Raw genomic sequence first — 15,496 nt, 5'->3', positions numbered from 1 at the left:
AACAAAAGCAAACATCACATGGCATCTCCATCTCCCCCTTCCTTTCCCTAACACTACAATGCCTCATCTCCTCTCGCCCGACCACACCATGAATTGGCTTTCCTTTCGGGCTTAGGCTTCAGCGCTGCATTATTCCCAAGCGGGAACAGCTTTTTGCTTGGCCAAGCCGGGTACTAAATCCGTACCGAAACCCCCTCCCAATTCCGCCAATCCCCCACGATCGCTTTATCTGCCTGGATCAGGATTGGATCAGGATATGGCTTGATGTTGTACATGCTGCAGCCTGCTTGCGTGGGCTCGGATCCTACGATGCACGGCGATTGATAGCGGCTGTTGCACCGGTTGGAGCAAACAAACTTGACAGCCTATAGCGTTCGGCTGCTGGTCGTCTATCGTTACCCGTGCTACTTGTGCTGCCCGGCTGAGAGAGGTAGGTCATGTCTACACTTGCCATGCCTTGTCGCTTCATCTAATCTCTCTGCTCTCATTCATTCATCTTTCCCCTCTATCTTCTCCTCTCCCCTTTCATTGATATTATTACATTCGAAAACGACTGACGAATTCAGCATTGATATTTAATTGCCTGAACTACAGGCATCGCCATGAGGCTCTGCTCGCGTCTTCTGGCGGCAGGATGCTGCTCCGTGCTAGCCATCGCGCGAGTCAACGCTTCGGCGAACATCCGTTTCGAATGGGACGACATCAACCCCAGCGATGAACTCGAGTATCACGACTGCTATGGCGAATTCAAGTGCGCTCGTCTGGAGGTGCCTCTTGACTGGCTCAACGAGACAGATACAAGAGTAGCCACCATTGCCATGATCAAGCTGCCTGCAGTGGTACCAGATGACGACCCTACCTTTGGCGGCGCCGTCTTCACCAACCCCGGAGGACCTGGTGGCTCCGGTATCGAATTCCTGCTCAGATCGGGCCGTTATCTTCAATACACGGTCGATAAGCCGGGACATCGCCATTACGAGATTGTCTCTTTCGATCCTCGTGGTGTTGGTTTAACGACTCCTGCTTCTGACTGCTTCAATGGGAACTTGCTGGCGCGAGATGCTTATCTGCTCGAGAACCGTGGCAATGGCGCTCTCATTAAGGGTGACAGTACTATTGCGTACAGTCTTGCTCTCATGGATGCTTTTGGCCAGCGCTGCCAGGAGGCAGAGGACGCCATGTCCTTTGTCGGAACGCCCAACGTCGCACGCGACATGGTCGAAATGGTTGACCGAATCGACGAGTTGCGCAAAAAGGAAGCCGTTCAGAAACGCAAAGGGTATGGAGTACCAGACACGTACGACTCCGACATGGGAAGAGGAGAGCTTAAGAGGCGATCTGCTCCCAAGAGGAAGTCGGCCGAGCTTCACGACGAACCCGGCAATGTTCCGCGTCTCCAGTACATTGGATTTTCCTATGGCACTGTTCTTGGCAATTACTTTGCCTCTATGTTTCCTGGCCGTGTTGGTCGCCTGGTCCTTGACGGGGTTTGCAATATTCAAGACTACACAACAGGCCCAGTACGTTTCTCATACAAAAACGACGCTCCTGTCACCTTTGCTAACTGTTTTCTTTCTTTCTCAGGGCTGGCTCACAAATACTGTCGATGCAGATGAGATTTTCGATCGCTTCTTTGAGGGTTGTGCTGCTGCCGGCCCCGAAGTCTGCGCACTGGTTCGTGAGACGGACGCCCACGGGGCATCCGACATACGCCGTCGGTTTGACACTTTCCTCTCAGAATTGGATCGCGCACCCAAGGCTGTGCTTGCAGAGTCGGGAGACGTCGTCATCGTCACTAGCTGGGATGTTCGACTGCTGGCCGGCCTGATCCTTTATGCACCTTTGAAGAAGTTCAAGGGGCTTGCACAAACATTTGACAAATTTATGGCAGGAGACCTGTCATACATCGCCGTCTTCGCTACGGGAACAGGCATGGTGCCCCGCATGAAAGAAGCATGCCCCATAGGCGACGAGGCGTGGCCGATCGAGAGGACCGAGGCTCAGAATGCCGTGGTCTGCAACGATGGCGACGACATTTCCCACAAGGACGTCGCCTTCTGGCACAAGTACGTGAAGGCCCAGATGGAAACTTCCAGCATCCTCGGCGCCGAATGGTCTACAATCCGCATTCCATGCTCAAGCTGGCGTATCCGCCCCAACTGGCGCTTCAACGGCCCCTTTACCACCCCCGATCCGGATCCGTCCCTCCGGCCGGGCCGTCCCGCAGCCCCTATTCTGTTCCTTTCCAACCGACTCGACCCCGTCACGCCACTGCGAGCCGCCCAGGCCATGGCCGACCAACACCCCGGCGCCCGGGTCCTCATCCAAGAGGCCATGGGCCATTCTGCCGTGGCGTCCACCCCCAGCCAATGCACCAGGAAAGTCGTAGCAGACTACTTCGAATTTGGCACCATCCCTTCGGATCTGCCACCGTGTGACGCTGACTGTGGCCCCTGGGACGAAGCATGCCCATTTTTAGGCGGAATGGGGCGCAAGAGCAGAGATGTCGATGCCATGTCTACTTGGTTCAACAGAGACCAGCCCTTGTGGAACAGAAGATCCCCTCTTGGCGTACTATAGACACTCATTTTAGTGTTAGATAGCATCTGTATACATTATCCACTCCTCATATGTCGTCTCTCCCTTGTAAAGAGTCGTGGGGCCTCACCTTTACAATCCAATATTTGAAACGAAAAGATTACTCGCGCTTACGCCCAATTGCCAAGGGCAAGTCAACATGAAAATGCAAGGCGGCGATATGCTCATGGCTTCTCTCATTGTTTACGATTCATCAAGGTTTCATATCAACGTACTAGCACCAAATTCAGAGTGAATCTCGTCGGAAATGTCCATTGATTTTGCCATAACGATGTGATTTACATGAACTAGGTAGCTTCCATCCCACTGCTGGTCACCATTACATCTGATAGTGCAGCTACAACCACATTATGCTGCTCGCCAAGAAATCTAGGTTCAAATTGTCCCCACAACAAACAACAAACAAACAGCAAATATTATCCCACCGCATTTCATCGCACCTAACTACCCTCCGAAATTATCAAATGATGGCTATTATACTGATTCCCAGATGTATCCGTCATCAAGCCGCTTCGGCCCACGCGGAGTCCAGTGCCAGACTCCTTGGCGGGCGGCTGATTCGATGGCCTCACGCTTGACGGGTTGAGGAAGAGCATTCGCGCGACAAGCCGCGGCATCACAACCATTGTCACTCCAGCCAAATTTGAAGTCATCTCCCCACCAGACTCGTACTTCATTGCCAACACGAAGATTGATCAGAATCGACGTGATGTTCGTGTAGCCATCAAACGACACAGGGGTCAACCGGCAGTTCCCATGAGGAAAGTTGGGGCATGCTGGAATATGCTTCGTCTCAGACCAGGCTATTGATTCCTCTCTTTGCGAAACGTCGTTGTAGCGATATGCTGATACTTCAAAATCACACCAGTTTTCGGCACCTTCTGCCGCACAGCCAAGACTCGCGCCCTGGAAGTCAAATCTGAAGCAGTGATTTGGAGCATTTGGACCAACACCAATCTCAGCAGTGTCCCCCGCAATAGAATGAGCTGATAAAGGCAGGGATGGTGGCATAAATTCTACAAGCTGGCCGCCGGATGAAGGACTGTAAGATTGAGAGGTTTGGGATGATGGGGGCGCGATGAGGAACCCCTGAGAGAACCAGATATCGCGAGAAGGGTTGAAGAGTGGGCCAGCCCTGGTATCATCAAACTATTCAAATTAGCGATGGGCATGACAGGAGGTGAGAGACATATGATGTACTTACGTCAAGTGTTAAATTGCCAATCTTTCCACCAGTGGGACACATAGGGCTGAAATCTGATCCATCCACAGCAGAAGCCTGCGGTGGCACGGAATCTGTCACAGAAGGAAGAACGGGAGTAAAGGGGCTCGGGGTGCTAAAGGCCGGAAAGGAGAGAGTAGCACTAGAGTTGTCCCATACAAACTCTGACGTTACTGACCTATGCTAGGTTAGAATTTGTATATAGAGAGATCATATGTGACTTACTCTTGCTGACGTCGTATGACACGTCGATTAGGAAGAATAACAGTCGCCATGGTAGTAAGAGGAAAGTTGATGGTGTAGGTGGTAGTTTGCTCCGGTATGACGTTGGTCCATGTACTAGTCTGGAGAGCCGTTGCAAGATGCGATGGGCCAGCTGGAAGCGAGCCATAGGCATTATTTGACAGCGGCGAAGATTCCAACACTGGAGCTTGATTGTTCCACTCGTCACTGTACGGAATGAGAGAGGCAGGCCGTCCATCAGGACCATTTGTGACAGTAAAAGTCGAAGTACGGGTACCAGTGACAGTCCCTGTTGGTTCCGCAAGGCCAGAAACCACTGCAGATGGCGGCAAAACAACTGGCAGACCGGTTCCAAAAGATCCGTATTGAGTGAGGGTAGGAAGGTTGATCAAACTCCCACTCGGAGCCCCAAGATCAGCACCACTCGGCAAACCGACAATAGTCTGAACAACAGGCGTTGCCATGCCGTCTGGTCCTAGTGTGGTAACCGTAATGCAGGTGGTGAAAAGTCCACTTCCAGCAGGAGTAGCAGAAAGACCTCCTTGGGGAAGAGGAAGACCGGTTTGGGCAGGTACAAGAGAAGGGTACCCAAGGTTGGTTTGGGCAGGCAAAGCATTGCCTAGACCACTGGTAGGGATGACAATGGTTTGGATAGCAGGCGTTGTAAATCCATCTGGTCCTATAACACCGACTGTGATGCAAGTTGTGGCAAAATTACCTCCCTCTGGAAGGTTCGGCGTGCCTTGTGGAAAGCCAGAAGCTTGAGCAGGAGGCAGAGGCAGTCCGTTGGTAACTGCAGGAAGAGCGCTGCTCGCGAGCACAACAAAGGTGGACTCAACAACTGTGGGAACACCGTCAGGTCCCAGGACAGTATAACTCGTGCAAGTCGTGACGGCACTCGCACCACCAACATTCGTTCCAAACTGTGAAGGGAAACCAGAAACTCCGCTAACTTGGCTTGGGACTCCAGTGACGACGTTGGCGGGAATCGCGCCGGCAGTCGGGTTTGGAACGACCCAAGTGGTACCAATGACAGTTGGAAGGCCATCAGGTCCCAGTACTGTATAGCTTGTGCAAGTTGTACTGCCATCCACGCTCACGCCAGCCGCCGTTCCAGCAGTTTGAGTTGGGATGCCCGTGACCTGATTTGGGAATCCACCTACAGAATTCGGACCAGAGATACCCAGCGGCGTGTTCGTCGGTGCGGGCACCAGCCAGGAGGACTCAATGACAGTTGGAAGTCCATCAGGGCCAAGAACAGTGAACTCAGTGTGTGTCGCTATGGCTGGTCCGCCAGGCAAGCCCGTGATGACACTGGGGTTGGTTGGGAGACCGGAGAGAAGGCTAGAAGGAAATCCAGAAGGAAATCCAGAAGGAAATCCAGAAGGAAATCCAGAAGGAAATCCAGAAGGAAAACCTGATGGAAAACCTGAAGGAAGGCCGGAGAGAAGGCTGGAGGGGAAACCCGATGGAAGACCTGATGGGAAACCCGATGGGAAGCCAGAAGGGAAGCCAGCAGTGGCTGTTGGGAAGTCGACCCAAGTAGAGTGGACGACTGTGGGAACTCCATTGGGCCCAAGGATGGTGTAGCTGGTGCACATGGTCTCACCTGCTGTGGCTAAGACGCCTGAAGTTTCTGAGGCACCGCCTGGAGTGAAGCCAGAGATTGGAGCGGTGACTGTGGGAAAAGGTTGGCCAGCGCCAGCGCCATTGCCGTTGCTGGGTTGGGCGCCAGGGAATTCGAGGACTGTTGGTTTCCCATCTGAGCCAATGACTGTCACTTGAATAGGATGGTTGCCGTTCCCACCAGCGCCTGTACCAGTTGGTGAAGAGTACTCTGATGGTTGTCCGCCATTGGGGTTGGAAGAAATGTTGGGAAAGTCATCCCCATTGCCGTATGCGGAATTCTCAGGAGGAAAAGCGGTGGGAGAACCAACAACCGGTCCAGCGCTGAAAGATGACTGTCCATCTGATGGTGTGGGATGTTCCCAAGGCTCAGACATCGGTAAGTTGCTGGGCCAAGGTGTCTGTGAAGGGAAACCACCAGGGTAGTCCGCAGAGGTCTCAGCAGGGTCAGAAGCGCCATCAGTGTAGACAGGGGCGGACGGATCATCAGATGGAAAAGCGTTTGATGAATCAGGATCGCTGCCCCAAACGTCGATTGTGAGTGTGGTGAAGGGTTTGACACTGGTGTGTGCGGCCTCAACAGATTCAGCTGAAGAAATTGGGATGGGTGTAGTAGGGAACGCAGTTTGATGAATGGTCTGGTCAGGGTCAAAGTCACTGGGCTGGATAACACCGGAAGGCGTAAGATGGCTAGTAGGATATACAGTGACAAAAACTGTTGTGACGACTTGAAGAGCGCAGGTAGACATGTCAGGGGTTGAACCGGGGAGATTTCCAGGGAGGCCAGCAGGAGAGCCATTGGAATTTCCACTTGGATTTCCATAGGCATTGCCATTGGGGTCGCCGTTTGGAGATCCGGCAGGAAGGCCAGCAGAGTTGCCATTGCCATTAGGACTGTTGCCCCGGTTACTGCCATGCGTTCTGTAGCAAATTAGTATAAGAAGCCAAGCAGGGAGAAGGGGAAAACAGCCTGTACCCGTAATCTGCCTGAGCACTTGCGTGCTGCACTACGGTGCCGGCTACCAAGGCCGTCAAAGAAGTGAAGACCCGCATAATTGGCGAGTACGGTTGGCAAAGTTGGCGTCACGAGATCCCTAAGTGATGTCGGTGCGATGAGTCCAACAGAGGTGGATGTGAATGAGAGACAGAAACAATGAACGAGTAAAGAAAGGCGAAGCCGAAACGAGAGAAAAGAGGTGAGGTGGAAGAGAAAAGAAGAAGAAGAAGAGGGGGAGAGAGAGGAGTTTTGATGGCAGCAGAAGAGTACTGCGTGGCCGAGACTGGGAAGGAAGGAACGTCCATGTTATCAACGGCGGTCGTATGATGGCGTGTGTGTGCCTGAGGAAGACGCTGTCTCCTTCCCCAAGTTTGCGGTGTGGATGGCAAATCTACGCCTCAGAGGGACCGATCCTGCTTCAACTTCATCGCTTATCGATCGAAAAATAGAGCAAGAGCTGTTGACAACCGAGAAGTTGACGTAACGGTATCATCTGGACTCGGGGAGTGGACATTACTGGCGGAAAGAACATCGAGATCTCGCTCATTGTCTGGGTAGGTAGCGACGTGATCGGCTTTGATATCCGTCGTATTCGCATTTTGAATCAAGCAGGCGCCTGCCTACCTTAGATGTAATGATGCTTTCGCGAGAGAGACAGGCTGCCCAAAGGGCAAGGCAGGTGTGGGTGAAAATGCATGCGGGAACTGATTGTCAGCGTGAATGTGGTGTAAATGCAACAGCATCTAGCTACCTATATCCCACAAGTGGTGATAACAGGCGCAAGATGCCATGAGGTTCAGCTGTATGCGATGTAGGTAGCTTCAGATTGACCGTTGTAGTCCGAACCAGCAGCAGGAAGGATAAATGAAGCATTGTAGACTCATGTGTTACTATTTTGTAGAATATTGTAATAAATGGAGGAAACACTCCAAGCTACCGATATTAGTACATACATAGGTAATCAACCAGAGCGTTTCTAGTCTGTGTAGACGCAGCATCTATCAGCTGTAGATGGCTTCGTTGGTCTTTGAAGTGCGATGTAAGACTATTGGATGCCTTCTGAATATGCTAAGTTACCTTAGTCCCGGGCAGCTCATGTGTGCAACAAAGGACCAATTAGCGTCTGGACCAGACGTCATCTACTACCATGTAAGAAAACCGCACGGCTATTGGCGGGAATCTTGATGCGTAGACACATGCGCCAAACACGGTTGCTTGTGTCACCGCATCGCCTTGACTGACTTCATTTAGGCATCACGGCTAACCTCACGGGCTTCGGCCTCATTTGCATCTTGCCACTACCTATAGACGATGCAGTCATGTCTTCTCAGAGCCCGCATAACAACATTTTCCCACCACCCAGGGAACGATGCCTTTCTAGGTTCTGGAACAACCGACCAGTTCTCTACATCAAGCGCGCAGGTATCGCGGCATCCTACCCAATTCGCGGCATTTGGTACTTCACACGAAACAGAGAGTTTTGGCCTCTCCTGTTTGGAAGGCTAATCCCTCTGTCTCTGATCTCATTCTTCGTATACTTTGTCCTCTTTTCGTTCGCGTTCCTTCCGCAATTCTTATTCCTGGCCATCTTCCATGGCTGGGGCGCCTGGTTTAATGCCGTTGTTCTTGTGCTGGGTGAAGGCCTGGTGATTGTTCAGGGCTTATTTGAAGGCTTCTTTGTTGACGAATGCCGAGTGGATGTTTTTGATGTAAGCTCACAAGATGAGATGAACCGGTTATTCAAGCTGCAGCTAAATCATTGCTAGGCCACGCTTATCAAGCTCTCACTGAAGGATCTAATATCTCCTCATCGCCTGTTGTTTGAAGATGCACCCGATGCAGTTAAAATGTTGGGAAAGCCGACGAGCCCAGCTACCTTCAATCCATGGAGCACGATTCAAATTGTAGAGCTTATCTTCTTTCTTCCTCTCAACCTCATCCCTTATGTCGGGACCATTGCTTTCATTGTCATAACGGGCACTCGACTTGGGAAGCTATCGCATCACCGCTGGTTCCAACTGCGAGGCTTGACGAAGCAAGCCCAAGCGATTGAAATAAAGACACTTGAGTGGGACTACATCTGGTTTGGAACCGTGGCCATGATTCTCGAGCTCATACCGGTGCTATCTTTTTTCTTTCTTCTAACTACGGCGACGGGTGCAGCTATGTGGGCGGCAGACATTGAGAAGTCGAGGAGAATGGAGGCAGAGTCTGACGCTAGGCAAGCGGCAGCATCTCGGTATACAGATGACTTTGCGTAGGCTTTTTAAACGACTTCAACGGGTTTCATGAATGGCAGATGCATGGACAATGGATACTTAGATAATATCATCTCGAAAGCGAATACAATACAATCCATACCCTCGCGGAGATATACCCGTCTTATACATTGCCGTAACAGTCTACAGCTCTGCGTAGAACAGCGATATCCAACCGTGACCACTCGATTGGCGCCTGAGTGTCTGCTCTACCGCTAACCTTAGATCAAGTAGTAGCAGTCAGCGCTGGGTAGCTGTGCTGTGGGGCATTCACCAGTGGGAGTCAATTGGCACCAGGCAATGCACTACTATTAGTAAGATTTCACACCACTCATACACCCTTTGGCACCCGTCTAACACCTCTTCGTCATCATTCAGCCTAGAATACCTGCTGCACTTTATGCCACCATACAAACAACCACCAATCTACAGCCACCCAACCGGCCACAAAGACTCCCAAGCATCGACAATCGACATCCTCTCCGTCACGCCACCGCCTCAATTCCAGCTTCTACACCGAACCATCTCTCAGGGAACGCGACCCCGTAGCAACCATGGCTGACCGAGGCCTCTCCCAGATTCTCTCCCAGCTAAAGCAGTCTCCCCAGATGAGCTATCCCGAGGCCAGCGCCCTCCTCTCCAAGGCCAAACTCAGTCTCCTCAGCCTCAACGCTCTGACCCCGACTCCCTCAACACCCTCGAACCTTCTCGCCCTTGCCCGGGAGACCTATGAGCAAGGTGCCCTGTTCTCTATCCGCGCCAAAAACGCCGATGCCTTCACGCGCTACGTCCAGCAGCTGCAGCCCTTTTACGAGCTGCCGTCAGCTACCCTGCCGCCAAACCTCCCTGAACGCAATAGGGTCACGGGTCTGAGCCTGTTGCTGCTCCTCACTCAGGGCCGCTACGCCGAGTTCCACTCAGAGCTGGAGAGTCTGGCAAACAGAGATGGTGGCGGAGCCGATGTTGAAGGCGACCGATATCTGGGGTACCCTGTTCGCCTGGAGAGATGGCTTATGGAGGGAAGCTATGATCGAGTATGGAAGGCGATGAAGAGCAGCGAAGTCCCCTGCGACGAGTACAGTGTCTTCTCTGAGGTGCGTTACCTAATGGAGTTCGCCTTTGCAACTTGTGACACATGGCTAACTGAACGGATGGGGACAGATTCTCAAGAACCAAATACGATCCGAAATCGCCAGCAGCAGTGAGCGAGCCTACCCTAGCCTTCCGATAAGCTCCACCAAATCGCTATTATTCCTGAATTCAGAAGGAGACGTTATTCAATTTGCCAAGCACCGCGGATGGCTGGTTAAGGAGGGTCATATCTATTTCCCCAACAATGCGGCGGAAGGCAGTGAAGATGGAGTTTACGTCAAGGATATGAGCCAAATGATCATGGAAAATACACTGGGCTATGCTCGCGAGCTGGAAACCATTGTGTAGAGAGCGTCAAACAAGGCATGGTTTGGTTTAGTCACATTAGATGCAACATCTCACAATGCTCAGCAGCATAATTAATTATTCATCTAAACAAGTTCCAAAAAAACATGATATAATGGCACCATTTATATATGTAATCGAGCTTGATACAGCTGTTCACTGCTCTCAATCACCACTAAAGCCTCTCCCCACCAGCCACATCCCCCAATACCATTTCGTTAGATTCCATGACTATGATATTGTTACGCCCCTTTTGAGCCCCCCTTTTACAATTCCAAGTCCAAATTAGGTGTCTATGAAAACAATCTTAAACCGCTGCCATGCTTGCCAATCTCGCAAACTCCGCACACTCTACAAACTGATCCCTTGAAGCTAGAGTGGTACTTTGAGCCATCAAATGCACACTCCTCGAATGGCGCACCGCTATAGATTGGAGTATGGCTGGCGGCGCAAATTTCGAATTCTGCAAATTGATCGAATTCGATTTCAATGCTGTCATTTGGATTCCTTTCACACTGAGCTTTGGTCTTCTTGGCCTATTATTTGAAGCATCTCGTTAGAACTTGAAAGAAAAAAAAAGGGTTTAAGGATCAAGGCAAATTTCGTTCATCACTTACATTCTCGACGATCTTGCTAGAACCTCCATTAGCAATGATACGGTTTGCAAAACCCAAAGCCGAGTTATAGTTCTTGCTCTTTATCGCGACCTTGATGGCACTAAGCAGTGCAATCTGTCGATGAGGCACCTCGATCTTGGGAATGGTGAAATAGGCGGATAGCTCCAAGCTCTTCTTGAGTTTCGCGGGGTCTTGAGCGATCTCATCAAGTGAACCAAGGTTTCTCCTGGCAAGCTCAATGTTCATCGCAATGCTGTACTCTCTCGCTGAAACAATCAGTTTCTTTGCCTCCGCCACTTCGCTCTCGCTGGAAACTGCATTGACAAGGATGGCATGAAGGATACCCTGGAAGATCTGGGCACCGTCTTCCAACTTATTCGCCTTCATTGAGTCGTAGCCCCTTTGCAAATCGTTGGAGGCCAGATGCTCCAGATCGCGTGGGATGATAGGCAGAACTTTTCGAAGGTCCGTTTCATCAACGGTACGGCGAACGTAGTTGACGAGAGGAGGCAAATTGGCAAGTGCCGGAAGGAAAGTCTTGGACGACTGGTACACTTCCAAGAATCGAGGCTTCAGAGGAGCAAATTCGACTGCGCCAACTTGTCGGTTCAAGAGCTGCATGGCCGTTTCAAATGAGCCTCCAGCAACGTGATCAACAGCCAAAGGCGAGTTTCGTGCCCAGACATCGGCCTCGCAGCTTCCAGCACCACCTGCTTCCGCGCTATCGACATTCACAAAGTCGTTTTCGATTTCAGGAACCTCGTCATCACCCATATCCCAGCCTGCCGCATCATCGTCATCTTCTCCAGGGATAGCAGCGAGTCCGCCTGCCGGTTCCTCCTTTGCAACATGCTCAGCGTCGGCTCCGTTGGCGAGATTTGGTTCATCTTCGAGCGACAAGCCCTCTACCTGACCAAGAAGAGCGTTTTCGAAGTAAGACTGTGAGCTAGCCTTGGTGGGCCAGTTGCGTTTAAACGTCGACACCACAGGTTTTGATGGTACCAACGGTTGGCCTATGGTGGGCATGGTTAGCTGGTCTTCTGTGAGACCAGAAGCCTCAAGAATAGCTTCGCATTCTTCCTGCAGCCCATGGGATTTGGCCGTTGTATACGCAAGTGGGTCTATGAAACGGTTAGTACTCCATGCAATGGCAAGAGGGGATGAGCTCACGTACACAAATCGATCTCCTTCAACATTTGAATGCGGTCTTCCACATCGCCAAGGTAGATGGCATTCTGAAATCGCGAGGTGAAATCCCCACGATGCTCCGCAATCTTGGCCATTCGAGCAAGCTTGGAGTGATCACCTGTTGCCAGATAGAGGAACGACAGTTTATCGAATTGCTTCAATTTCTGGTAGCACATCTCCACAATCTGGTGGTTGCCATGGGCCAATGCTTCGGTGCCCAGTCGAGTCCAGAACTTTGGCTTGTCCAGTTCCTTAGCCATCTCCACAGCAACTTCTAGATTGCCGCATTCGATTGCCAGGTCAAATCGAGTCGTTGGGTCCTGAACAAATTGCAGCGCGATTTCGGGATAGCCCTTCTTCTGGAGGTATGAAATAATAGACTGGCCCACAAGACTAGAAGTACGGATGATGTGAAGCATTTCTTCATAGTTTCGCTTGACCAATGCCATCTTGAAGCGATATTCCGTTGGGTCGATACGAAGAATACGAGGCTTCGCTGCTCGATCTAAGCAGTAGACATTTCGGCCCTTGACGCGGACAAGGTATACCGTCTGGTCAAGTGTCCGGACGATGCCATTGTCGCCGTTCAGCAAAGCATATTTAACATGGTTCAGGGTCGAGTACAGAAGAATACCCGCATCATCCCAGGTGGCGCTCTTGATGCGGATAGTCTCATGTAAAGTGCTGATCTGCTCGAGAGACTTTGTCACAATGGTCACGTTGTGCTTGCTCAACAAGGCGGCGTAAAGGCCATCGTTCGACCACACAATGTATTTGACACCATTGATGGAAAGCTCTGCAGTGCTCTTCTTCTGCTGGATATCGTAAAGATACACAGTCGTTGGCGTGATAATAAGAAGGTTACCAGTGCCTCCAAAGTATATATCGGTAGTTCCAGTTGGAGGCTTGAACGAACGAGCAGTGTTGTTTGACAGATCTTTGATATCAATGGTTTGGTTTGCAACATTGAGGACAGCGAAGCGATTTCTGGCAACGAAAATAGCGGAGTTTCCTGATCCCCGTTTGGACTCGGTAGGCTCAATTACACCAGATCCATCTCTAGGCAGATTCAGGAGTTCGTAAGAGCCACCATCATTAGGAGTGGTAACGAGAATAGATCTCTCAGCAGGGTTGTAAGACAGTGTCCGAGGGCTGACCCAAGGGCTTCCCAGTTTCTTGAGAGACAGGAGCGTCGGGCTTTCCACATCCTTCTGGAAATCGTACGACCTGACGTGCTTCTCCTTGGTGATGTAGAACAGGGTGTTTTGGTGGACAGCCGAAGCAGGACGCTCGCGTTCCAACTTGAAAACCATGACACCATTGTCATGGCCAGCTGCGAACAAATTGATTTCAGGGTGAGCTGCGATAACCCAAAAGCGGTCATTTTCCCTCTTAAAGGATTGCACAGCAGTCCTCTTATTGAGATCCCAGACTCGAATTGTTTTATCTTCTCCTGCCGACAAAATCAGGTCTTGGTGAGGGTGGAACAGACAGCCCGAGGCATTCTGGAAATGGCCACGACAAGTGTCTACTTCCCAAGCTTTAGTTTCACTCATGCGCCAGAGCTTCACTAGACGGTCATCGCCGGCCGAAACAATCAGCGGCATAGTGGGGTGGAAAGCCACCCAATTGACACCACGATCATGACCCTCGAGGACAAACTTGACAACAGCATCTGTGTTTCCAAACATATCAGTTTGGTTTTGGTTTGCACGTGCAATTTGGTCTTCGTAGCTCATCGACGTCGGCGCTGAGTGCTTCTTTCGCAGGCCCGAAATATCCCAAACACGGACTGACTGATCAAGAGAGGCGGACACCACAAGATCTTCTTTGGGGTGGAACTGGGCGCACATGGCATAGTGGTTGTGGCCGGTCATGGTACAAACTGAGAGAGAATTAGCGATATATTGCGTTATCGCATCGGATAATGCAACGTACTCAAGCTGCGGTTCTGCCAGTTCCAAATCCGAATCGTCTGGTCGTCGGACGAAGACAGAATCCAAGGAAGCTCGTGATGGAAGAAGACGGTTCGGACATAGTCGAGATGGCCGTTCAGTGTGAAGAGGCATCGTCGGGTCTGGTACGACCAGACTTTGATCTTGTAATCGTCGCCGCCAGATACGAAGAGTGGCTGTGTTTTATGGAAATCGACGCCGCGGACCGGGCCATCGTGCTCTTCGAATCGATCTATCAATGTTCCCATCCGGTAATCCCAGAGCTGGATTGTGGAGGAGTGAAGGGCCACAAGGATCCATGGTCTAATACACCAAATCAGTTCCCTGAGAATTATCGCTCAACATAGGAGGCATGTAGCTACCTTTTCGGGTGAAACGCGATTCCTTTGGCCCTGGATGATTTCGATTCAAACTGAGGGGCATTAGTTTAGCATCTTCAGCTGGGCAGCTCTTGGATGGCATACCTTGGTCAACATTCCTGGGGAAGACTGCATTCTGGCGGAGGGTTGAGGTCGGAGCCTCGCACATCAAGGGAAAAGAGCGATTAGACAGAAGAATACAGGTTAGAGGGTATGTCGACGGATGGCTAAATCGGTCGTGATTGACCACGACAGCTATTCAGAGCCTAGCCAGAAGGTCAGCATAAAAAGGAGCGAGATGGAACAGTGCGTCAACAAGCTTCCAATTGAGCATCGTGTCCATCTCCAATTGTGGGTATTGCGCCAGTGGCAGCCCCGCAATCTCATTGGACGTGACATCTCACCGCCTTGGCTGCCTCACCCCTCTTATATGGCCTAAGTTGATACGCCACTACCCCTTTGCTACATATTAAGCAGCCTATTGAATATATATGCATAGATATGACGCGTTTCAGCATACAAGTAGGCACTTCATAATGGAATAAAAGAAGAACTATTGAATCAATATCCAGAATACTATTTTCTTTATAATAATCCAAGTGCAATAAATAGTTAGAAGCTTAGATATGTAATGATTTTATATTCCATGGATTAGAACACAATAATAGCAGCAGATTCGTTCAGACATTTCTATAAACGTAACTCTATTAATGAGGAATCAGTCGCATATTCACATAATATGTTGCTTACTAGAATCGTATGACAAAGACTAGCTGTCCTTTTAACGCCCTGTTAGTTGCACTCGCTGATACCATAGCGACCCCTGATTGTAGATTGTGGGGGAGCTTTGATACATGCGGGACAGTTTTGGGGGGGGGGGGGGGGGGGGCCCGTTTTGGTTTATTAACCAATAAGTGTAAGGTTTTTTACACCGATAAAAAATTAAACCACGTTACCGAAATTTACTTTATACAAAAAAAAGAAGGGGCGAATACC

General features: G+C 50.6%; 5 protein-coding genes across 5 annotated transcripts; 3 read left to right on the top strand and 2 right to left on the bottom strand.

The window, feature by feature from the left end:
* Nucleotides 1-463: 463 nt before the first annotated feature.
* Nucleotides 464-2,826, top strand: V8C40DRAFT_371 (alpha/beta hydrolase). The gene is made up of 2 exons (XM_083222902.1): nucleotides 464-1,520; nucleotides 1,585-2,826. Exons 1-2 carry the CDS (start codon nucleotides 603-605, stop codon nucleotides 2,578-2,580), a joined length of 1,914 nt encoding a protein of 637 aa, XP_083078586.1. The 5' UTR covers nucleotides 464-602; the 3' UTR covers nucleotides 2,581-2,826.
* On the bottom strand, nucleotides 2,756-6,742 carry V8C40DRAFT_278989 (uncharacterized protein; the record flags this gene model as incomplete). Its single annotated transcript, XM_083221147.1, has 4 exons — nucleotides 2,756-3,747; nucleotides 3,803-3,998; nucleotides 4,046-6,610; nucleotides 6,666-6,742. The coding sequence occupies 4 exons, from the start codon at nucleotides 6,740-6,742 to the stop codon at nucleotides 3,073-3,075; spliced, it is 3,513 nt and encodes a 1,170-aa protein (XP_083078585.1). The 3' UTR covers nucleotides 2,756-3,072.
* A 1,139-nt stretch (nucleotides 6,743-7,881) lies between these two features.
* On the top strand, nucleotides 7,882-9,065 carry V8C40DRAFT_228690 (uncharacterized protein). Its single transcript, XM_083212325.1, has 2 exons — nucleotides 7,882-8,395; nucleotides 8,453-9,065. Exons 1-2 carry the CDS (start codon nucleotides 8,006-8,008, stop codon nucleotides 8,945-8,947), a joined length of 885 nt encoding a protein of 294 aa, XP_083078584.1. The 5' UTR covers nucleotides 7,882-8,005; the 3' UTR covers nucleotides 8,948-9,065.
* Nucleotides 9,066-9,353: 288 nt separating this feature from the next.
* On the top strand, nucleotides 9,354-10,501 carry V8C40DRAFT_228688 (proteasome regulatory particle lid subunit RPN12). Its single transcript, XM_083212324.1, has 2 exons — nucleotides 9,354-10,038; nucleotides 10,106-10,501. The coding sequence occupies exons 1-2, from the start codon at nucleotides 9,499-9,501 to the stop codon at nucleotides 10,382-10,384; spliced, it is 819 nt and encodes a 272-aa protein (XP_083078583.1). The 5' UTR covers nucleotides 9,354-9,498; the 3' UTR covers nucleotides 10,385-10,501.
* Nucleotides 10,443-14,864, bottom strand: V8C40DRAFT_228685 (coatomer subunit alpha). Its single transcript, XM_083212323.1, has 6 exons — nucleotides 14,606-14,864; nucleotides 14,504-14,553; nucleotides 14,125-14,444; nucleotides 12,173-14,071; nucleotides 10,999-12,119; nucleotides 10,443-10,917 (listed from the first exon to the last, which is right to left on the bottom strand). Exons 1-6 carry the CDS (start codon nucleotides 14,633-14,635, stop codon nucleotides 10,675-10,677), a joined length of 3,663 nt encoding a protein of 1,220 aa, XP_083078582.1. The 5' UTR covers nucleotides 14,636-14,864; the 3' UTR covers nucleotides 10,443-10,674.
* Nucleotides 14,865-15,496: the final 632 nt, after the last annotated feature.

This window comes from Trichoderma camerunense (genome assembly GCF_050948025.1).
Source record: "Trichoderma camerunense strain CBS 138272 chromosome Unknown V8C40scaffold_1, whole genome shotgun sequence".
In the NCBI taxonomy this organism is placed as follows: domain Eukaryota; kingdom Fungi; phylum Ascomycota; class Sordariomycetes; order Hypocreales; family Hypocreaceae; genus Trichoderma; species Trichoderma camerunense.
Note: the sequence above shows the minus strand (reverse complement) of the source record. Positions and strands in the feature narration are given on the sequence as shown.